At 40.2% G+C, this 25000-nt stretch overlaps 1 protein-coding gene across 21 annotated transcripts in view; it reads left to right on the top strand.

The window, feature by feature from the left end:
- The window catches only part of Kcns3 (potassium voltage-gated channel modifier subfamily S member 3), an 89774-nt gene that overhangs the window by 21899 nt on the left and 42875 nt on the right, over positions 1-25000 (top strand). For 11 of the 21 annotated variants that reach the window (XR_013429218.1, XR_013429215.1, XR_013429217.1 and 8 more), the window contains exon 5: positions 2168-2358. Coding sequence is in view for 9 of the 21 variants with exons in the window: in XM_078029637.1 (XP_077885763.1) it covers positions 20574-22049 (1476 nt within the window). In the remaining 12 variants the exon portion in view is untranslated. Of the gene's footprint in view, positions 1-2167; positions 2359-16703; positions 20311-20514; positions 22540-25000 lie in introns of those variants that run through there. The other 10 variants (XM_078029637.1, XM_078029631.1, XM_078029634.1 and 7 more) reach the window with 2 other exon arrangements.

Below are 25000 nucleotides of genomic sequence, written 5' to 3'. Positions count from 1 at the left end.
CGCAACCAATATTCCCTTCTTTTGAACAGGCCAATCCTGATCCGGTTGGGAGGGACATAGAGAAATAGAAACACTGTTGGGTGGGCTTGTCAAGCAGGGAGGGGGACATAGGTCGCGTGTAAAATTTCCTTCCCCACAGCCTGCTGGCTGGGGTCATGTCTGCCCAACTCCGCCGCCAATCCTCCCCTGACCTTTTCCCAGCCACTAAGAGGGATCTTGATGTCCATGCTAATTGTAATCAGACAGACCTGCCTGATTTTGAATCCCGGTCTATACTCTTAAGATGTGGAAGTGGCTCCAGAGCTTCCAGTGGCTGAGGACAGAGGAGATGTGCATAAAACCATCCACATACCTGGCATGTTGTGGGGACTGAGAAAAAGTCACGTTTAGAGGGATGCGAATTGACATAAATGCATAGTAAGAGGCATTGATTGGTTCTGGAAGTCTGGTCTGTTTGTTTGTTTAGATAGGAATCACTCTGATAGAAAATGGGGATAAGGCATAGGAATTCTGAGTTTTGCTGGCAGAGGAGAAAAAAAGGGACAGACTGGATGTCATTCATTCATCAGGCCTTGACTGAAGCTGCCCTCAGTACCAATTTCTGTAAACAGGATACACTTGGCTACCCTCATAGTCTGTCCTTGGGCCAGCCCTGACCTTTCTGTGGTGAGCCAGAGCAATGAGCTTCCAGCCAGTGCTGGGGAGTTCTTGAAGTACTGAAAAGCCAAAGTACTCGGCTATTTTCTTCTTTTCAGTAATTAATACAGTGATATCAAAGCTGTTTGCAGTTAATTAATTATTCCTCAGATTAATCTTACCTTCCCTTAAGACACTCTACAGCTGGAAAGGCGTCTGATAGGGAAAAGACTATATGTGTGCGCTATGAATTCTTTTCAAAAGGAGTGGCATTTCTGTGTTTCATTGGAATGCAGATATCTAAGGCTGACTCAAGGAGGTGTTGCTAGGAGGTCAGGAGGGGTGGACTTTAGCCTGTGAATTAATTTTATGCATCCTTGTAGACATGGCTCAACCTCCTGTACCAAAAATTCCATCTCAGAAGTTCACTTGCATGGAGCTGCATTTTGCTTCTGGATCTTTCTTCATTATGTCTTTGTTGGAGGTGAAAGTTTACTCCGATGCAGAGCAGGAATGTGCTGAAGAATTGCACAGCTCCTGTTGGGAGCAACTTGGAAACTGTTCAACTTGGCTCTGGCTCCACTGCCCCCCTTGATTTGGAGCATGAGCCCTTGTGGGCTTGGGGGCAGGTGCTACAGTGTGGTTTGTGATCTTCATGCCTTAGATAATGCCCAACAGATCCTAGAACTTATGAATGTTTGTTAATAACTGAGATAGCCAGAGGCATTTCTTTCATGTCTTTTGCTCAGAATCAATGTTTTTTTTTTCCCCCTTCTTCCTCCTTTTGGATTTGGTGTTGATTGGAAAACATGAAAACCAATGGATGGATGCTTAGATACTAGTACAAATCTATGGGGATGCTTCAACTTGAGGCAGGCTTACCTGGTGGGGAATTGGAGTGTTTTTCCTTTCTTTAATTTATTCAGAGAGAAATATTGAAATTTGTCTTGTTCGTTTTGCCAGACTTTAAACACCCTCCCCACTTGTGCATTCACTGCATTAGTTAATCAGAGGACTCCGTTAGCACCTGTAGTCATTTCTGATCTGCAAAATATAACAATGGGAAATTTTAAGGAAAAAAATGAATTTGGTTAGTCTTTAAAATCCATTGATTTCAAACTACAGAAGCAGAGTTAATTCTATTAGAGCAGTAACCCTGAGAAGTTGGTCTCTGAATGGATGAATATGTTGTTCATTTAGAAGTCTGCACATATGTCCGGAGTGAATTGGTTGGAATAGAAGGAACAGTGTGGGATGGGGATGAGGTCCTCATTCTGGTGCCTCGTCCAGCTTGGGTGTTGGTTGGCCTGTGTCCGTGGAGGAGGCCACAAGCATTTCACTTGTCAAGTTCTGAGAGTCCTTAAACCTAGCCACGTGTCCAACTAGAGTGATGGTCCACAGGGGAAAGACCACCCTCTCACTGAGAGCTCAGTGAGGCTCTGAGACTTGGGTCTGATCCATAAAGTACTCAGAGCATCCTAGTTACATTTCCTCCCTGGAATTACAGCTTGGCTGATGATTTCTTCTGCAGGTGAGAGTGGTTTCCCAGCGGGTGCTTGGCTTGTACAACCAGAGAACAGGATTCTTCTCTTCTTTCTGGCCACTCAATGCCTATGTGCACTCCACGTTCCAAAGAGGGAAGAAGGGCGAAGCTTCTTGGATGACAATGGACGTTCTACTGTGCAGGATGAGGGCAGAGTGTGTGACATCGCCACCACAAGGGTAAGAGTTGCCTCTCTCCGTCGTTGTCTCTGACACCCATTATCATCAGAGAAAGAGGGGAATGAATCTTAGAGTATCGTGGCAAAGATGAAGGCTAGACACAGGGGGGCCATTCTGGTTGGAAATTCCACTGGATGGTTGGGATGAACAGCTAAAGGAGAAAGAGCATAGTTCCGGAAGGATTAGGGGGGAGTTGTGTTGACAGACACCTCAGGCCACCTTTTGGAAGGTGTCTAATACACATTCAGCCCCCTTCCCTTTGTTTGTAATTTATACACATAGAAGCAACACTACAGTTATTGTGAAAAGATTCCATTTGTGTCCATTTGAGTCAGTTTGGCTTAAAATGGATGCTGTGGAGCTGGAACTGGTGCAAGTCTGGCTCAGGTCACAGTGGGTGGTTTATGGAAATACTGGCCCCAGGCTCAGTTTGTTTGAGACATATAATGTTTAAAACATGCTGGATCGATTCTAATTACACTTGAGATATTCCACATAAAAATTAGCATTTCTCTGCTCTCCAGGAACATGGAATGATAAGTCTACACTGGGTCTCTGTCCCCAAGAAAGACTGCAGTGCTATGTAGCTTCTGCCTCTTACACAAGTAAGGACAGTCCACCCACCAGCCCCTGTATTTGCTCGACTTACTCGTTTGGCCACTGAAGGTGCTGACTTTTGCAACGCCTGGATCTTTCTGCTCAGTCTTAGCTGGATTTTCCCTTTGCTTTTGTCAGTTCCTCCAGGGTAACATGAGTATTTTTCACTAGATTATGGGCAACAGATAGCATAAGGAACTGCAGCCTACTGTAGAGAGGACAGTAGATGATTCCTTCTGAGAAGGAGCTTGGGGTTTAGAGTGAGCAGCTGTCAGAAGTGTGCAGAGCAGGGAGGAATGCAGAGAGCACTATAACGGCTGTGAAAAGTGCTGGTATATAGGTGTGCGTTAGAGGCAGCGAGAGACCGAGTAACGCAGGGGAGATGGGGAGGGAGAGCTGCTGATTTATCCCCTGTGCATCTGAGTTCTCACCTCCCTTCCCTGAGCACCAGGGCTTTGCAAACAGACCTTTGTATGTGTGTTACTCCAAGTAACACGGTTCAGTTGGAGAAGTGCTGGGGTATTTACACAGGTTAGAGGCCTCTCTTGGAGAAAAGTCCACATTTCACTGGTTGATCAAAGCTATGATCTGCGGTGCTTTGCCTGTTACAAGTAGGACAGCTCTCTGGCTGTGTGGCTTGCTAAGTCACTCGGCCTTCTGAGTGGCTCTCTATTTGTACTTGCAGTGTGAAGTAGATCCCTGGAGTTTCCAGAGAGGAGCAGTCACTAAATAGAGACCCAGCAGGAATGAACACAACTTTTAATAGGATTGTACCAGGTAGCGGGAGGAAGAGAGTTCATTTTGTTTAACTCAGTGTTTAAAAGGTGAGTTCAGGTTAGGATTGCTGTAAAGTAGGGTGACCTTGGGGGCCAGAGACTGTGCCAACAGTGTGTTGTCAGCTGTGGCCCATGCTGGGAGAACATGCCAAATGCAGAACATGCCAAATGCAGAACGGGCCTGGGGGGAGTTTCCTTGTCTGACTGACTGCTGAGATGGACATTTACATAAAGCTCTTGGAGGGAAGGGCTTCATGCAGGACCTTGGAAGGCCCAGGTGATGCTGACCCCTGGGCACAAAGACTTCAATTCAGAAGGTTCTTTGAAGATTCCTGTCTTCTATTTTGGCTCTGGACTTGTCCATCTAAATGCCTCACAAATATTTATTTCTCAGAATAACACTATTTAGCTGCTGTGAAGTTGCTGACTCATGAGGTAAGAATTCAGGTGTCTCCATTTCTAGATCCACAGCCAGGGTGCCCAGTGCCACTGCATTTAGTCACACTCTTTGCTCTTCCTGATCCATCACTGATTTCTGATCTTTTTTTTTTTTAATTTTTTTGTGGTTATTTTATTTGTTTATTTTTATGTTATTTTTATTTGTTTATTTTTATGTTGTGCTGAGGATCGAACCCAGGGCCTCACACATGCTAAGCAAGCACTCTATCACTGAGCTACAGCCCCAGCCCCTGATTTTCTGTTTTTTATATATTACCCAAACTGGGATATTTTGCCTGCTGCAAAAGAAGACTATCAGTGGGCGAGGCCCCTGGTGTGAGGTCCTGAGGAGGAGACACTGGTGTGAATCAGATTGAGTTTAGATTTTCAGTTGATTAGACTTTCTTGGTTTTCTATGGTATATTCTCACATGGTGTTGTTAATCTCTTTTCTGTTACTATAATAAAATATATGAGGCTAAGTAATTTGTAAAGAAAAGAGGTTTATTTAATTCAGTTTTGAAGTTGAAAGTTCAAACAGCATGGTTGGCCCTGCTGGCTGCATTGCACCATGGAGGTGAGGAGACATCGTGTAGTGAAATCAGGAAGACAGAAAGAACAATGCAAGGGTCAGGCTTTCTCTTTGCAACAACTTTCTTTCATGAAAACCTATTCAGGGTCCCACAAGAAGGACCTGAATCCCTTCCCAGGTCAGTTCCTTCAGTGACCTGAACAATCCCCAGTAGGCCCCACCTCTTAAGGGTCCCACCATCTCTCAGCATTGCCACACTGGGGACAGAGCTTCTAACACTTGAACCTGTAGGGGACAAAGCCCTTTCACACCGTAGCACATGGTGTAGTCAGGAATTGAAGTTAGCAAGGCTGACTTTTAAAAACCAAGATGATTCCTTTTTTGCACTTAATATAATAAAATGAAACTCTTAAAAGAATTTTCTAATGCTGAAAATGGCCTGGTTTTGCCTTTGATGAAATGACTAATATAGATTTTTTTTTGAACAAGTGAAAGGAAAAAGGTATTTAGGATTTTATTCATTTTTATGGAATTGATTTTAAAAAATGTTTCTGTCCAATAAGCAAAACTGTCATGTATTATTATTCTTTTTTTGCTGAAGAAAGCAAGCATTATGAAAGACAGTCATGCGTGTATGTATAGGTATATGTGTCAGCTTTGAAAACACAGTATCTAGAGTATTTTTTAAGTGAATTTGAGCGTATAAAGCAAAGATAGCAGAAAGTTGACTAAGAAGAGAAAAATAGGAATTAATGTTTTTGAAGATTTCATAGGGCAGATAGAAGTGAATCAATGTAGGGTTTTTTTTCCCTCTTCTTTTCAATCTAACAAACACAAAGAGAGAGAAAGTGACCAAATATTGTATATAGTATTATCACCCTGAGTGATTTGGGTTGAAGGTAGATAGGAAAATCAATAGCGCGTCTAAGCTTTTCCTTTGGAAGAACATGAAAATAATGATTTGTCTTTCTACATTGTGGCTAAATGTCCACAGATATACCTAATTTGAGAAGGCACGAGTCCTCAGCATGCTAGTACCCACACACCTACAGAAGGGATAACATTCTTTATTGAGGATGGCAAATTAGAACATAAGATGGTGTACTTCTTCCCACTTAAAAAAAAGTTAAGTACTCCTATTTGGGACAGAGTAATAACAGTCTTGCTCATAAAAACTGGATCATGTTGGCCAGACTGAGCCTCAGATTTCTTCATTTGCAATATGGGGTCAATGATCTACTTGTCAGGGTGGCTGCATTTGGCTATTATGAATAATGTTATTATGAATACTAGGTTCATGCTTTTTGTTTAAACACATATTCATAAAGGAAATGATTCATTTATTCAGTTATTGCCTGAATAGTCATTGCCTACGAGTGTCCAGGTACGGCACCAGTTGATGGGAATAAAAGGTTGGACAATAGTGTAGATGAAAGCACTTTCCATGGTATGTGGCCTGAAAAAGGTGCTTAGTAAATTTTTCTTAAATCCTTTTCAGTGGAGAATTTTAATGTGCATAGAAATAGAATAATACATTCAATTTCTGTGTACCCTTTACCCTGCATGGGTAAATTAATGACAATTAATGCATGGCCATCTTGTCTGATCAGTGTCCTTGGTTTCTCCATATATTATAAAAATGATCCCAAATGCTGCATAATGTTTTACATAAATATTTTAGTAAATATTTACAAAAAATAAGGACTCCCTTTTAAGAACATAATTGCAATACCATTAAGACACTGAAAAATTAATAACAATTCTTTTATATTATGAAGTGTCTACTTGGTGTATGAATGCCCCTGACTGTTATATATACTTGTGCGTTTGGCTTATTAGAATTGGGATCCATACAAAGCCTATATGTTAGTTCTAGTTAAGTGTCTCTTAAATAGACTTGACCCATGTCATTCACCCTTAATGGTTTCCTAAAGTCTGAATTTTGCTGAGTGCATCCCATTGGTGTCATGAAGAGGGTCCTCTAAAATCTCTTATTTTATTTCAGCTGGAAGTTAGGTCTAAAGGTTTAATAAAATTTACGTCATTTCTTTTGACTGCCATATTGCAGACTTATATGTGTACTTCTATGGGGGGACATGCAGTCTTACCTTCTTCTGTTACATAGGTTGTGCAGGAGGTCAGATATCATCAGCTTTTAAGCTGGGTTTTGACAGCCACTGATGACCGTTGCCTAGATCTGTTATTTCATGATGAGTTGCAAAATAGTGAGATTTTAATTCTATTATTATTTTATTCAGCAGCTGAAACTCTTTTTTTATGACTTTTTTTTATTGAGATGTACTTCATATCACAGTAAAGTCTACTTTTAAAAAAATGTATAATTTGGTGGTTCTTAGTCTATTCACAAGGTTGTGCAACCATTTTTATACAGAATATTTTTGACATTTCCCAAAGAAGTATATACCCGTTAGCAATCCCCATTTTTTTCTTCCCCCAACCTCTAGTAATCACCAATATGCTTCCCATCTCTACAATTTTGCTTATTGTGAGTATTTCATGTACAGTTATGTTACACATATTTCCGTCATTGATGCACCACATATACAACAGTGGTCCCATGAGATTGTGTCTCATAGCTGTCTTACTTGGTATAAACAGGCTCTATGATGTTTGCACAATGACAAAGTAGCCTAATGACATGTTTCTCAGAACTATCCCCATTGTTAAGCAACATGTGGCAGTAAATGGAATCATACAACATGTGACTTTTATTCATCTAGCTTCTTTCATTAGCATAATATTTTCAGGTTGATTCATGTCGATACCTATAGTATGTATCAGAACTTCATTTTTTTATGATCAATAATAGTTCACTGTGTGGATATACCACATTTATTTATGTACTAATCAACTGATGGGCCTTTGGATTATCTCCTCTTTTTGGCTATTATGAATAATGTTATTATGAACATTAGTTTTGTGCACTTGTTTTTTGTTTGTTTGTTTGTTTTGTACTAGAGATTCAACTCAGGGCCACATCCCCTGCCCTTTTTTGTATTTTATTTAAAGACAGAGTCTCACTGAGTTGCTAAGCACCTCACCATTGCTGGGGCTGGCTTTGAACTCTTGATCCACCCGACTCAGCCTCCTGAGCCACTGGGATTATAGGTGTGTGCCACCACGCCTGACGTGCATTTGTTTAAACACAGATTTTTCAACTATCTTAGTAACTATCACAGATTTTCAACTATCTACGAGTGGAATTGCTGGATCACATCATAGCCCTGTGTTTAACACAAAGGTTGAAATTGTTCATATTCTCATCAACACCTGCATCATAATATAACACTTGTATTACTTTTTGACTAGCCATCACAGTGGTGTGATGTGGTGTCTCCCTATGGTTTTTTTTTTTTTCCTTTTTCCTGGTGATTTTGATTGCATTTCTCTAAGGACTGGTAATGTTGAGCACCTTCTCTTGTACTTTTTGGCCATTTATGCATTTTCTGACAAGTATTTATCATTTGCTTATTTTTAAGTAGATTATTTATCTTTTACTGTTGAGCGCTTTACTTATGGATATTAGAGCTTCTTAGATCTATTATTGGTAAGTATTTCTTCCCATTTAGTTTTTTCATTTTCTTTGTAGTTGCCCTTGATTTGATAGGGCCCTTCAAAGCACAATTTTAATTCTGATGAAGTCAATTTATGTAAGAAAAATGAATTTCTGTAGTAGTTAGTAGCTCTTTTCTGTACTCTGAATTGTTCTAATCCTCTTTCTGTCTTCCTGTGTCAAGATCACCCTGTCTTGATTACTGGAGTTATGTAAAATATTTTGACAGTCACAACATGAGAGTCCTTCAACCTTGTTCTGCTTTTTCAAGTTTGTTTTGGCTATCTGGGATCTTTTGCTTTTCATACGAATTTTAGAATCAAATTGTCAATTTCTGAAAAAAGAAAACAGCTGGAATTTTGATAGAGATTAGATTGGATTCATAGATTAATTTCTGGAGTATTGCTGTTTTAACAACAGTAAATCATAAATGTGGAATGCCTTTCTCTTTATTTATGACTTCTTTAATTTGTTTCAGCAGCATTTTACAGTTTTCATCATATGAGTTTACACCACTTTTGTTAAATTTATTCCTTTATTGCTATGAGTTTTATTATTTTTGAATCTATTATAAATATAATTGTTTTCTTTTTTTAGTTTTTAATTTTTTTTAGTTATATATGACCGTAGAATGTATTTTGGCATATCATACATACATGGAGTATAACTTCCCATTTTTGTGGTTATACATGATGTGGAGTTCCACTGGTTGTGTATTCATAAGAACATAGGAAAGTGATTCATTCTACTGTCTTTCCTATTTTGGGGATTGGCTTGTTTCACTTAGCATGATAGTCTACAGTTCCATCCATTTACCAGAAAATGCCACAATTTCATTCTACTTTATGGCTGAGTAATATACCATTGTATATATGTACCACATTTTCTTTATCCATTCATCTGTTAAAGAGCATCTAGGTTGGTTTCATAGCTTAGCTATTGTGAATTGAGCTGCTATAGACATTGATGTAACTTCGTCACTAGTAAGCTGATTTTAAGTCCTTTGGTTATATTCTGAGGAGTGGTATAACTCGGTCAAATGGTGGTGCCATTGCAAGTTTTCTGAGGAATCTCCATACTGCTTTCCATAGGGGTTGCATCAATTTATAGTCTCTCCAGCAATGTATGAGTGCACCTTTGTCCCCACATCCTTGCCAACTTTTATTGTTACTTGTATTCTTGATAATTGCCATTCTGATAGTAGTGAGATGAAATCTCAGTGTAGTTTTAATTTGCATTTCTCTAATTGCTAGAGACATTGAATATTTTTTCATATATTTGTTGACTCGTCATATTTCTTCTGTGAAGTGTCTTTCAGTTCCTTTGCCCATTTATTGATTGGTTTATTTGTTTGTTTTTTGGTGTTATGTTTTTGAGTTATTTGTATATCCTGGAGATTAATGCTCTATCTGAGGTGGAAATGGCAAAAGATTTTCTCCCATTCAGTAGGCTCTCTCTTCACATTCTTGATTGTTTCCTTTGATATGAAGAAGCTTTGTAATTTGATATCATTCCATTTATTGATTCTTGATTTTACTTCTTGAACTTTAGGAGTCTTGTTGAGGAATTTGGTTCCTAAGCCAACCTGAGAGAGAATTGGGCCTACTTTTTCTTCTATTAGGCATAGGGCCTCTGGTCTAATGCCTAGGTCCTTGATCCATTTTGAGTTGAATTTTGTGCAGGGTGAGAGATAGGGGTCGATTTTCATTTTCCTACATAAGGATTTCAATTTTTCCCAGCACCATTTGAGGAAGTGGCTAATTTTTCTCCAATGTATGTTTATGACATCTTTGTATAGTATGAGATAACTTTATTCATGTGAGTTCCGTTGGTCTTTGTGTCTGTTTTGTGCCAATATCATGCCGTTTTTGTTACTATAGCTTCGCAGTATAGTTTAAGGTCTGGTATTGTTATGCCTCCTCCTTCACTTTTCTCACTGATGACTGCTTTGGCTATTCTGGGCCTCTTATTTTTTAAAATGAATTTCATGATTGCCTTTTCTATTTCTATGAAGAACATCATTGAAATTTTAATAGGAATCACTTTAAATCTGTATAGCAATTTTGGTAATACAGCCATTTTGACAATATTAACTCTGCCTATCTAAGAACATGGGAGATCTTTCCATCTTCTAAGGTATTCTTCAATTTCTTTCTTTAATGTTCTATAGTTTTCATTGTAGAGGTCTTTCACATCTTTTGTTATATTGATTCCCAGATATTTTATTTTCTTTGAGGCTATTGTGAATGGGATAGTTTTCCTAATTTCTCTTTCAGTTGATTCATCACTGATGTATAGGAATGCAATTGTTTTATGGGTGTTAATTTTATATCCTGCTACTTTGCTGAATTCAATAAATGTAATTGTTTTCTTAATTTCATACATATTTTCTTATTATTGGTATACAAAAAATAGTATTGATTTTTGCATATTAATCTTGCTTCCTGAAACACTGCTGAGCTTACTAGTTTTTATAATTTGTAAGTGTGTGTGTGTATTATGAAGTATTTTCCATGTATTACCTACAAACTGGGATAGTTCAACTTTTTTCTTTTCAATCTGAATGCATGTTATTTCTTTTTCTAGTCTAATTCCCCCCCCCCCAAACTTCCAGTTTATTGAATAAATGTGACAAGAGTCAGCAACCATGTTATATTAGTGAGCAAAGCTTTCAGTCTTGCAGCTTTAAGTATGGTTTTAGCCATGCTTTTTCAGCTTGGGAAAGTTCCCGTCTATTCCTAATTTGTTGAATTTTTTTTTCATAGTTTTTTAAAAAGTGTTTATTTTTTCACAGAAAAATGGCAATAGCCGATTGGAACCTACTTATTCTTCAATTATAATTTTGTTTTCTTTAAATTTAGAAGTGACTTACTGATTTACTGTTTTAAACACCCCCCTTCCCCTTTAAATGTTTACCATCTACTTGTGCTGAGTTCTTCCAAGGAGACTGCTCAAGCCTATATCTCTCGGTCCTTACTTTGCTCCTTTTACCAAAAAATGCAAAACACAATTCCATCTTGCATCTAAGGACTCCAATTGTCAAAAATAGGAAAAAAAAAATCTTTGGACTAGTCAATTAAGTTGTGAATGTTTGACTTTTGTGATCATGAAAATGTGCTGGATTTTTATCAAATGCTTCTTCTGCATTCACTGCATTGGTGATGCAGTTTTCCTCCTTTATTCCATTACTTGGTTTATTTATATATGTTAAATCAACTTTGCATTCCTGAAATAAATTGCAATAGACAAGGTATGTAATCCTTTCCGTATGTTGTTAGATTTGGTTTGCTAGTGTTTTATTGAGGGGTTTTGCATGTGTGTTCATAAGGTATATTGATCTGTGGTCTTTTTGTCCTGTCTTTTTCTAGTTTTGGTATTAGGGTAATACTGGCTTCATAGAATGAGTTAGGACGCGTGTCTTCCTTTTTTAGTTTTTGGGAGAGTTTGTAAAGAACTGGTGTTTGTTCTTTAAGTATGTGATAGAATTCACCAGTAGAGCTATCTATCTCTATCTGAATCTTCCATGTGGAAAATTTTTTATTACCAAGTCAGAATCTTGGTATAAAATTATTAAGATTTTCTTTTTCTCCTGTCAGTTTCTGTAGGTTGTGTCTTTCTAGCAATTTGTCTACTTTTTCTAGGTGATCTAATCTGTGAGTACACAATTATTTATTGTATTCCCTTCTAATTCTTTTCCATTTCAGTAAAGATCAATAATGATATACCCTCTTTCATTGTTGCTTTTGCTAATTTGGTTCTTCTCTTATTTTTTCTTGGCTAGTTTGACTAAAGAGGTATCAATTTTGTTGATGTTTAAAAACAACCATCTTTTTGGCTTTGTTGATGATTTTTATCCATACTCTTCATTTACTTCTTTCTATTTTAATCCCTTATTATTTCATTCTTCAGTTTACTTTGGGTTTAGTTTCCTCTTCTCTTTCTGGTTTCTTAAAATGGAAGGTTGTCAGACTGTGATCGTTCTTTTCCCATAGGTGTGTAAAGGTTTAAATTTTGTTCTAAACACTGTTTTAGCAGCAACCTATAATTTTGTTGCATTGAATTTTTGTCTTTGTTCATCTCAAAGCTTTCTTTAAATTTCCCTTGTAATTTCTCCTTTGACTTAATGTTGATTTCCATTTTAAAAAATTCCCGAATTTTTTTTTGTTACTGACATATAACAGCATTAGTTTGAAGTTAGTGTATATATTTGTTCTATGTCAATACTTTTGGCTATAGTTTGGATTTTGAAGTCCACCAAAACCCGAGTATTGTTGGCTTGGTCCTCAGCCTATGGTGCTATTGGGAGGTGATGAAACCCTTAGGAGGTGGGGCCTAGTGGAAAGAGGTTAGGTCCTTGTAAACATGCCTTTCAAAGGGTTATTAAGAACATTGTCCCTCATTTTCCTTTGCTTCTCTTTGCTTCTTGATTGCTGTGAGGTGAACAGGGCTCCTCCACCAGATACTCCCAGCATGATGTATTGTGTCTCCACAGGCCCAACATGACAGGGCTAAGTGATGATGGACCGAAACCTCTGAAACCATGAGCCAACCAAACAAACCTTTCCTCCTTTCAACTTGATTATCTCAGGTGTTTTGTCACAGTGATGGAAAGCTGACTAGCACATGTTAATATTTATTGAGGCATGTTTTATAATTTAATGTGGTCTAACTGGAGAATTTTTCATGTACATTTGAGAAGAATTTGTGTTCTGTCATTGTTAGGAGATGTGCATTATCGTTTTCTGTGAGATTTTGTTGTTTTATAATGTTCAAATCTTTTTTTTTCTTGTGGATCTTATGTCTAATTTTTCCATTTATTATTGAAACTGGGCTATTGAAATATTTTTGAACTATTTAATTTTCCCTTCAGTACTGTCAGTTTTTTCATCGTGTACTTTTGGGGGGGATTCTATTACTATACACGTACACATATATTATGCTTTCTTGATGGATTGACCCTTTTATTACTATAAAATGCCTTTTGCCTCTAGTAACAATTTTTGTCTTAAATTTTATTTTTTTTTCACAAAATAGTGAGTTAGTACTCTAGTGCTATCCAGAGATAGCCAATGCATTTTTTTTCCTTTTCATAAATTATTATGCTGAACTTAGGAATTTCTGTATACTTGGTGTGTTTCAGTCCGTTACAGACCTTTTCCCCTTTTTGAGGGACAAATTTTCTGTCTTTGACCAGTAGGAGTCTCCTTAAGTTGGCCTTGAATCCTTTTGACTCTCGCCCCTGTTCATTTTGGTAGTTTCAGACTTTCTGATACAGCAAGACAGTGCAGGCTCATTTTGTCCATTTGCCCCACACTGGGGATTGGCCATTCCTCCAAGGGCCTCCAGCTGTCTTTAGTGAGGAATTGTATTTAGAGGTGTCAGTCTGACCTAACTCGGGATGCTCCTTGCTTCTCTGTTGCTGTCTTCCATTTGGTTCTCCAAGGAATAGAGTGATGGATGTGCAGTAAGTTTGTCGATACGTGCCCTTGGGATCCGTCCTTATGGAGAAGTGAAGGGCAAAAGGAGCAGTTTTCAACAAAGACATCAGCTGACTCCGGGAAAGCTCTGGAGCTGGGTTGAGCACCTCAAGAAAAAGATGCGGGATCTTTATACTCCTCTCGTGGGCGAGTCACTGGATGTGGGCTGGCCTGAGGGATGAGTGTGACCCTGGGCAAGACAGTTATCTTTGGCTGAGGGTGATTCCCAGAGGGGCCTTGCTGACAGCCTTCAGCTATTAACACTCCCCGCAGATACAAGAATGAGTGCCTCAGTTCTGGAGCGGAGATAGGAGCGATGCCCAAGCAGCTCCCACTGTCTGGTTATTTATTCCAGGCCTTTTTCAGTGGACAGAGCAAGGAAAAGAAAATTTTTTTTTTCCCTTATCAAAAAATAAACCATGAACTTATTGCAATATCGCCATGTAAAATCCAGAGCAGTGGATTTTTACTTAATTTATATGAGTTTTGTATTTGTGTTTCTTTTATTCTGTATCAGAATCTTGGGGTGATTAATAATAGTAACCTAACAGATTATTTGCTTAACCTATGTGCGTGTATCAGAGTTTCAGAATAATCATATCAACGTGATTATTATAAGTATTTTAAGATCTCTATAATTTTTTTTCCTAGGATATATACCAGTAGGGATGCCCATATTCTTGTTTTAAAGTGCCTTGAGATAATTAATCTCTCTGAGGTTAAGCCACCAATGATACATAGTAGGATTTACTTTTTTAAGAAATGCCTGTTTCATTTGTATTTGACTTTGTTTCAGAATTATGTGAAATATTTATGCCATCCTCAACTTCAGCTTTCAACACTGTCCCTTATACACTGCTCCCTTTCTCTCTAGATGAGAAAGCATTTTATTAATTTTTTTAAAATATCTTTTTTAGTTGTAGGTGGATACAATACCTTTATTTCATTTATTTATAAGTGGTGCTAGGAATGAACCCAGTGCTTCACACACGCTAGGCTGGGGCTCTGCCGCTGAGTCGCAACCCCAGTTCCTGCGTTTTATTAATTTTTGATTGATGTTCCCACTGTTTACTTTTCTTCATATAAGTGTGCACCCCGCCAACACAGTGGATGTGTGTGTGTGTGTGTGTGTGTGTGTGTGTGTGTGTAGTCATAATTGCCCCTTGCTAGGTAAATTGTAGCATGTATTGACACTTTTCTATAACTTGTAATTTTCCTCCCCACTTAACTAAAGCATCTTAGAAATCACTCTATCACATATATTGGGAGGTAGACCATAATTTTTTTTTTTCAGCCAGTCTTCTATTGATGGACATTTGGGCTGTTTTCAATCATTCAAGTGTTTTCACTTTGTGCCTATCTTTGGGAAAGATTTCTAGAAGCGAGATTGCTGGGTTAAAGGGTAAATGCCTACACATTTTTACTAAATTTTGCCAAATCCTCCTCCCTAGGGGTTCTCTTTCCTTTCGCATTCCCACTACAGTATGAAGAGTGCCTGTTTCTCTGTAGAATTATCAACAGAATATGTAGCCCTATTTTTGGATTTTTTTCCCCAAATTGATACATTATTTGCTTATTCTATGTGCATGTATCAGAGTTTCAGAATATTTCAGCATAGTCTTAATGTGCATTTCTTTTCATGCTTTTTTCCCTGTGAACTGTCTGTTCCTTTTCTCCCATTCTTTTGTGTCTCTAGTATTCTTTCTTCTCTGCTTTAAAATTCTTTATATGTCAGGCATATTAAATTCTTGTCTGTGATACATAAGGCAAATATATTTTTTCGCGTTCCTTTTTATGTTGCTCTGGTATGTTTTTTTCCTATACCAAAACAAACAACAACGAACCAATACAAAAAAAAAAAGCGAAAATACTTAAATGTAATCAAATTTTGTTTCTTTCTTGTTTTTCTGTGTTTCTGAGTCAGAATAGTTTATTCTGGTTTATTTTAAATGAACTGATCCATGTTTTCATTTAGTAGATGTATGGTTTACTATGTCTATATCATCAATAGCTATATGTACAACTCTATTAATATCTTCACACATGCATTATATAAATAGTCATCCCTTGGTATCCATAGGGCGTTGGTTTCAGAACACCTGTAGGTATCAAAACCCGCAGTTGCTCAAGTTCCTTACATAAAGTGGTGTAGTATTTACATAAAACCTATGCATATTCTCCCAGGAACTTTCAGTCATCTCTACGTTAGTTGTAATAACTAATACAATGTAAATGCTATGGAAATAGTATTAGACTGTTTTGTTTAGGGAATAATGACAAGAGAAAACAGTCTGTGCATGTTTAAGATAGATGCAATTTTTTTAAAAAAATTGATCTATGGTTGGTTGAATCCTTGGAAGAGGAACTCATGGATAGGGAGGGTATTTTAGTTAGCTTTGTCATCACTGTGACCAAAAGACCTGACAAGAACAACTTAGAGGAGGAAAAGTTTATTTGGGGGCTCAACATTTCCGAGGTCTAAGTCCAGACACGGCTGATTCTATTGCTCTGGGCCTGTGGTGCAGCACCTCATGGTGGAAGGGAACGGAGGAGGAGAAAAGCAGCTCAGAAGATGACAACTAGGAAGCAGAGCAGGGCTTTGTCCACCAGGGGCAAATATATACCCCCAAAGCACAACACCCAGTGACCTACCTCCTCCAAACACACCCTACCCGCCTACAGTCACCACCCAGTCAATCCAGTCTGATAGATTAATGCACTGATTAGGGGAAGGCTCCCATAGCCCAATCATTTCACCTGTAAACTTTGACACTTGAGCTTCTGGGAGACACCTCATCTGTAACCCATAACAGAGGGCTGATTATAAACATAGATACCTTTAAATACTTATGTAAGTGTCTAAAAATATGTAGAGATATGTCTTTGATTCAATAAATAGTTCCTGAAAGGAGCAAATGAATGTTTATTAAATAAATTCTTTTCTGAATTTAGGAATCTTGAAAGCAATGATGGGCAGCATCCTTCTTCTTTAACGTGACCGCCAGTGTGTGCGCTGGCTGCTGGTGAATACTGGGTCAGGCATGGCATCCTGGCTTGGGCCTCTTCCTTCGACACTTAATAGCTATACAATGCCCACTCATCAGTTCTGGTCCTGCTTCCTTACCTGCTAGGTCCCTAGCTGAGCAGCAAATGAATAAAGACCATTCATGATGTGGAACACCGTCTGCATGAGGCCACTGCAGTTTGCAAAGGCGGGAACTCTGTCTTTCCTACCCCTAGTTGGCTGCTGCGGGCCAGACTCAGCCAAGGAAACTGACACCGATTTGGCCTCTCAGCTTGCCTTCTGAGCTGGAGCGTTTGATTTGACCCAGAAAGAGGTGCTTTCCCTTTTCTCTCTTCTGAAAGCTGCCTAACAAGAGATCCCTGGTTTTATAATGTGTGTTGCTTTATGACTAGACTTTGTAGAATGGATGGATCACGTTATGGACTCTCCTTCACTCATGCGGAGTAAATAAAGCACCAAGAGGACAGAGCAGGGAGACTGATATGATGGGTGATAACCATGTGCTTTAGAGAAGTGATGTGGAGAGGATGGGAGACGGAGCACACACTCTCTGATGAGGAGACCGACACAGGCTGCTGCCTTTCTACTTTGGACTTCAGGACAGCCAAGCCCATGAAAAATAATCCGCCAGAAGATAACTTCCATTAAAGTCTTAACATCCGCTTAGCTAAACCAGCTTCTTGGAACGTTTTACTACCATATTTGCCATGAGCGTGAGCTGGCTTTCAGAGATCTGAAGTTACATAAATATTTGGACCAAGTCAGGAATTCTGATTTGAGCCTTTCAAAGAAGATATCTAATTAAAAATAGAAAGCAGAGGGGGAAATTTTGAGTTGTTTGACGAGGTCAGCAAATCTATTAAGAGGTGCATTAAGCCATGCCATGGTCTCTGGTTTCATGGGGCATAGTATTGGCGTCCTGGGAGCCATCGCTGATGTATCCTTTGGGACTGGAGACTTCTTCCTGGGGTGGATGGCTGTATTTGAAAGCTGTGACTTTGGGTGTGACCCTTTCAGAGGAATCTGCCTCTATGACGACCTTGGCTTTGCATAGCACAAGGGGAAAGAAATTCCTTTCTGACCTTCCTGCTTCCTTTTATGGTATTACTGTCCACCCGCTTAGGCAGTTTAGAAAAACACATCCTCTTTTAGCCCCTCTGTGTCCTTGTCGCTTCTTTCCAATCAGTAAGCCAAGTTTTTTTCAATTCTGCTTTGTAGACTTCTCCTGAACTTGTTTATGTCTTGTGAGACCCACGCCCCTGTGTGGACTGGGGTCCTGGCCCACTCACTTGTTCTATTATAGCCTGGTGTCCTTGGCTCCAGCCTTTCCCTGAGCCTCTCTACCCTGCTGCCTGGAGGGTCTTTATCATTATTATTAAAAGAAAGAGGTTGATTTTGTTTATGGTTCCGGAGGCTGGAAAGTCTAGTAGTAAGGACAGAAGGGTGAGCCTCGGTGGGGTCTTTCTAAATCACAGACAAATGTAGTCACTCCTGCTTGTTGATTAAGACCCTTTAGTGGTGCTGCCAACAGGGTCAAATCCAGATTCTTCAGACCAATGTGCCAGCCCCTCCTTCGTCTGCCTTCTGCCCACTCTGATATCCTCTGTTGAGACACCCTTTACCCTTCTGATTGGTCAGCTCTGCCTGAACTGTCAACATTCAGGCAACTTGTAATCTCAGCCCTCGAGTCTCTGCAGCCTGGAGTCTCTGCTCTTTTCTCAATGATTCCAAGGAAGCTTGAGTCACTTCTGGTATAGCCCTTCTGATACTGGATTATTGGATCATAATAAGGGAGAAATGGGGCAGAGGAATCTATGTAGTAGAGAGAACATGGGCTTTGAAGTTAATTCAACCTGGGCTTAAATCTTGGGTTTAATATTTACCTATTGTGTAATCTTGGACTCAAACTTAGACCCAAATCTTGGACTCTGCATAATCATTTTTTTTTATGCACTCTGTTACAGTGTTGGAGGGATTAAGTGACACATGTGAGCCAGACATTTGAGTACCTGATGGGACTGAGTATGGTAAAGTCTCCTATCTTTTTATCTGTACACTCTGTTCTGAGTGAAGTATCAGTCTATTGAGTGATGGCCGAAACCTATTATTTTCTCTTGGAGAAATGGATCTGGTACATCCTGGTTAGTGTCAGAACTGAAAACAGGCTGTGCATTCAGCCCATGTAGACTATCTGTGGAGAGGTAATCATAGATTAGGGCTGTGTGGGAGACTGTGAGGGGAGGGAGATGGGGGAAGAGTGTGTTTGTGTCAGGAAACTGATAGTGCAATTAAATTAAAAAGGTTTTCCTAAGTCAGCTTCCTTCTATGTGGAGGTACCTGAAATACCATCCTATGAAGTGTAATAGTATCTGCAAGATATATGGTACTTAAAGATAGGGAGATAATTATATCCTCTTGATTATCCATCCCAAACATAGGGAATGGGGCCCTCTTAAAGGAATGACATGGATGCATAAAGGGAAACCCACATCCTTTGTAAGAGCCGAATTTAGCAGAGCCCTCCTGGGTGGGCTGGGGGCACGGTGTGGAGAAGAGCAGAGTGCTGTCACTGTGGGTGCATGACTGAGCCTGGGGACCAGGAGGTATGAGCTGTAAGCCTGGCAGCAGCTGGCCTATGGTGTCGGATGGGTTGAGACCATGAAGAGGCTTATACTGTGTAAGTGATCTAAAGTGCATTTTTTGGAGGGTGGGTACAAGGGGAGGAGGTGAAGTTTGAATGCTTGAAAAATAGAAAAATAGGAATTAGTCTTCATAAAAATTATTTTGCATATGGTGTTTCCATTCCTAGCTTTTTGAGGAATCTCTATACTGTTTTCCAGAGTGGTGGTGCTGATTTGCAGTCCCACCAACAATATAGGAGTCTATTTTTTTTTAAAGAAAATATGATAAACACATACACACAATGGAGTTTTACTCATCCATGAAGAAGAATGAAATCATGGCATTTGCTGGTGAATGGATAGAACCGGAGAACATCAGTGAAATAAGCAGACTCACAAAGTCAAGGGTTGGATGTCTTTTCTCCTACGCTGAAGCTAGACCAAAAAAAAAAAAAAAAAAAGAAGAAAGAAAAGTGTGTGTGTGGAATATCATAAAAACAGAAGAGAGATCAAAGGAGTAGAGGAAAGGGATTGAGGGGAAGGAGGAGGGTTTGGAAAAGGGAGGAACGGAGGAATAAAATTGGCCAAAATATTCTGTGTGCATATATGAATATACCAAGTGAATCTCACTTTTCTGTATATCTGTAAAGCACTAATCAAAAAAAAAAAAAAAACCCTATAACTAAACAGAAGAAAGACCAGTGGAGCAAAGGAAAAGGAATAGAGGGAGGGAGGAGGGGAGGGAAAGGGGGAGTACTAGGAGGGACTGAATTGGAACAAAGTGTATTTCATGCTTGTGTGATTATGTCAAAATAAACTCCAATATTATGTATCACTATAATCCACTAAAACTCAATATTATGTGTAACTATAATGCACTAATAAAATTCTTTGTTACAGTCTTTCCTAAAAAGCAGATTTATAAATTCCAGGTTTTATTTATTTATTTTTTTTGTCTTGGTTTTCTTTTCATCAGAGTGTGTAATCCTGTGTTCCTCTTTGCTGCGTTTCCTGCTGTGCTTTTGGTGTAGCCCGTCACCCTGGAAAGGGCAGATTAAAAATAAGCCTGGCAAGCACAGGGGGACTCCTTGCTAATGCCATCCTGTGCTCCTTCCAGGTGCCTCGTGATCGTCCTCGTCCCCCTTCCCAGCCAGCTCTCAACTTCCTGGATCCATAATGGTGTTTGGTGAGTTTTTCCATCGCCCTGGACAAGACGAGGAACTTGTCAACTTGAACGTGGGGGGCTTTAAGCAGTCTGTTGACCAGAGCACGCTCCTGAGGTTCCCTCACACCAGACTGGGGAAGCTGCTCACCTGCCACTCCGAGGAGGCCATCCTGGAACTGTGTGATGATTACAGCGTGGCCGACAAAGAGTACTATTTTGACCGGAACCCCTCCTTGTTCAGATACGTCTTGAATTTTTACTACACGGGGAAGCTGCACGTCATGGAGGAGCTGTGTGTGTTCTCCTTCTGCCAGGAGATCGAGTACTGGGGCATCAACGAGCTCTTCATCGACTCCTGTTGCAGTGGCCGCTACCAGGAACGCAAGGAGGAAAACCACGAGAAGGACTGGGACCAGAAAAGCAACGACGTGAGCACCGACTCCTCCTTTGAAGAGTCCTCTCTGTTTGAGAAAGAGCTGGAGAAGTTTGACCAGCTGCGGTTCGGTCAGCTCCGGAAGAAAATCTGGATTCGAATGGAAAACCCTGGGTACTGCCTGTCTGCCAAGCTGATTGCCATCTCCTCCTTGAGCGTGGTGCTGGCCTCCATAGTGGCCATGTGTGTCCACAGCATGTCGGAGTTCCAGAATGAGGACGGGGAGGTGGACGACCCTGTGCTGGAGGGTGTGGAGATCGCCTGTATTGCTTGGTTCACTGGGGAGCTTGCCATCCGGCTGGTTGCTGCTCCCTGTCAAAAGAAATTCTGGAAGAATCCTCTGAACATAATTGACTTTGTCTCCATTATTCCTTTCTATGCCACATTGGCCGTCGACACCAAGGAAGAAGAGAGCGAGGACATTGAGAACATGGGCAAGGTGGTCCAGATCCTTCGCCTTATGAGGATTTTCCGAATTCTGAAGCTGGCCCGGCACTCCGTAGGACTTCGGTCTCTGGGGGCCACGCTGAGACACAGCTACCATGAAGTTGGGCTGCTGCTTCTCTTCCTGTCTGTCGGCATCTCCATCTTCTCCGTGCTTATCTACTCTGTGGAGAAAGATGACCACACATCCAGCCTCACCAGCATCCCCGTCTGCTGGTGGTGGGCCACCATCAGCATGACCACCGTGGGCTATGGAGACACCCATCCTGTCACCTTGGCCGGGAAGATTATCGCCAGCACGTGCATCATCTGCGGCATTTTGGTGGTGGCCCTTCCTATCACCATCATCTTCAACAAGTTTTCCAAGTACTACCAGAAGCAAAAGGACATTGATGTGGACCAGTGCAGTGAGGACCCACCGGAGAAGTGTCATGAGCTACCTTACTTTAACATTAGGGACATTTATGCACAGCGGGTGCATGCCTTCATTACTAGTCTCTCTTCCGTGGGCATCGTGGTGAGTGATCCTGATTCCACAGACGCTTCGAGCATCGAAGACAATGAGGATGTTTATAACACCGCATCCTTGGAGAATTGCACAGCAAAATGAGCAGGGACATTTGTGCCTGTATCTTGTGCCCCTTCCTGACATTAGGTTAACACAGCTTTATAAACCTTAATGGGTTTGTTAAATTCATTTAATTCTCAGGGCGTACCTTTTAGCCATAGTTGGACATTCATTGCTGAATTCTGAAATGATAGAATTATCTTTATTTTTCTCAGTGAGGTCAATGAAATGCCTCGTTCTGAAATTTATTTTTTACAAGAGAGAGTTGTGATATGGTTTTGGAAAAAAAAAAAACAAAACAAAGTAAATGATATTGGGTGGGAGTTTTGTTCCGGCTTATGCATCATCCTGTATTTGCCATTTACTCACATTGAGCTAACTGTAAATTACTGACAAGTAGACTCCGAGGTCCAGCTGATGAAGACTACATGCATGTAAGATCCACAAAATGAGACAATGCATGTAAATCCATGTTTACATCCTAGACATGGAGATTAGGAGCTTAATAAACTTCCTAATTCAGTATGGAGAATGTCTTGTTTGCATGTTTTTATGTCGAGTAAGTACATTTCAGTATGTCTAAAATTAGTTTGGAAGGGAAAAGGTTTTTTTTTTTTTTTCCCCCAAATATCAAGAGTGCTTTTTCTTTATGTATTTGAATTTTGGACACCCACCAATAATATGCTAGTTTTTGTTCAATTGACTCTTGGCAGGTCGAAGAACAGGTCCAAGATTAAGCCATACTGTAGGCCAAGTAAACATGCAGGTATTCAGGACATAGGAATGAATTAGGTACCCCTACAGGTACATTTCCAGTATATATTTTGAATTTTACAATAATGTCTACCGCTAGGATGAACCCGCATTACCTGAAAATTATGTAGAGAAGAGTAAACCTACACACTCTCAGGCAGAGATGCATTCAGGGAGTGGAAGGAAGGGGAAGTGTTGTACAAAGACGCAGAAGTGATTCATTATGGCCACAAGAACAAAACCTAAATCACTGAAAGGATCTAGCTATCCCAATGGCTGGCCAGCATTTACAAACAGTGGCAGAGAAGGCAATCACTGCTTCTACCTCTTAGTCCCTCACTGTGAAAGAAGAAACACGTGATAATCGTCAGAGAAGGGACAGAGCAATGCTATCCTGCATGGAGAGAATTTAGCTCAAGTCCTGATTCTGGAGATGAACAGCGACACCGTTCTTTCCTGAGCTCTTGCAAATGGAGGAGCCATATGGACTCATTATCCAACTTCTATGTTTGCAGATGCATGTCTCTGAGAAAGGGGTGTTGTTTGCAGGTTCCTAGTACCTCTTCAACTCATCCCTCCTCTTGTGTGTCTGTAACTCCTGAGATGGATATAACGAAACAGGGTTCATGGTCACTTCAAATCTGCAGGTTATTTACATACTGTGTGTGTTTCATTCCCTGCCCATTAAAAAAAAAAAAAATCTGGGCTGGGGGTTGTGGCTCAGTGGCAGAGCACTTGCCTAGCATGTATGAGGCACTGGGTTCGATCCTCAGCACCACAGATAAATAAGTAAAAAATACAGATACATCAACAACTAAAAAATATATTTTTAAAAATCCCTCTTATCACCCCAAATGCCTTCTTGATAGTGACACAGATGTAGTTTTGAGGCCTGGCAGTAAAATGTGGGATCCTGTTATTTTAAGGATTACCTGATGAGTCGTGTAGCAACTAATACCGCTTGCTTGGTAACAGCAGTAGTAGCAGTAACAGCAGCAGCAATATACTAATCATAATAATAAGACTATTTAAGCAAGTGCTTTATGTACCCTCATAATCTCTTATTCCTTACAGCATCCCTAGCAGCAAGTGTTTATTACTGTCTTCATTTCATGATGAAGAAACGGAGGTTGACAAGGAAAGAAAGCAGCTTGTGGAAGTTCACACAGTGAGTGTTGCAGTGAGGGGTCCTGAAACCAGTCAGAGCCCAGAGCCCAGGCTTGGAACTGCTCTTGCCTTGTGTGTTAGGGAGCAAAATCAAGCAAACGGCAGATTAAAGGAACAAGTCTCCTCTGTAAAGACCTGGACCTGCAAGCACTGTCATGGCTTGATTTTTCCAGTATGTGAATCAAAAGAATAGAAATGCTGGCTTGTCTACCTTTCCTTTCCTGATCTAGAGATCAGACACTTTATTTATAGAGACAGAGGTTGTTTTTTTTTTTTAATTTTTTTATTCTTCAAATGGTTCAATAAACTTGATGAGAGCAAGACCAAGTGAGAGAGACAAGCACAATAAGCAATACTAAATACAAAAGACATCTCACCAGGTCCTAAGGGATAACAATAACGAAGTACTGTGTATCTTCTTGTAAGGATATATATTTTTTATATGTTATATAAAAAACATTTAGATCAATGACAACATAGATGAAAAACAAATACTCAAAATTCATACAAGTGAAAAATCTGAATAGCTGTGTACATGTGATAGTAGCACAGTTTTCTAGAATGCTAGGCTGACGGAGTGAAGGCCCTTCACTGAGAACTCTGAGTGAGAAACCCGTGGTGGTCCTCTAAGAATTCAGGTGTTTGGAGCTGATTGGAGCTGCCGCAGCTGGCTGTACAACAGGTGTGTTTCTGCCTGTGTGATGTTAATTTCCAGAGCAGCTTGCCAGGTGGCACGAGTAGTGGATATGGCTTCCCTCTGGGCTTGGCCAGCTTCTGTCTCTCTCCCAGCGCCTTCTTGACCCAGTCCCTGCTGTGCTCTTTAGATGAAATCCATGCAGAACCACGAGGCTCTGGAAACAAATCGGGAGTACTCCTGTTTATCTGGGCCTCTCTTGGCTTTTCCACAATCCACGCAGCCTTCCTCTTGTTTACTCCCACCTGGAGACAGGGTGGGTCCCTTCTTTGGGGAAGGGCCAAGTCAGTGACTCATTGCCTTCTCTGCAGGGATGCTGGTGAGGGCCTGGGGCTCAAGGGGGCAGGGCGGAAGCCAGGACCCTGGAGCAACCTCGGGC

This window comes from Ictidomys tridecemlineatus, chromosome 12, assembly GCF_052094955.1.
Source record: "Ictidomys tridecemlineatus isolate mIctTri1 chromosome 12, mIctTri1.hap1, whole genome shotgun sequence".
NCBI classification, from domain to species: domain Eukaryota; kingdom Metazoa; phylum Chordata; class Mammalia; order Rodentia; family Sciuridae; genus Ictidomys; species Ictidomys tridecemlineatus.
Note: the sequence above shows the minus strand (reverse complement) of the source record. Positions and strands in the feature narration are given on the sequence as shown.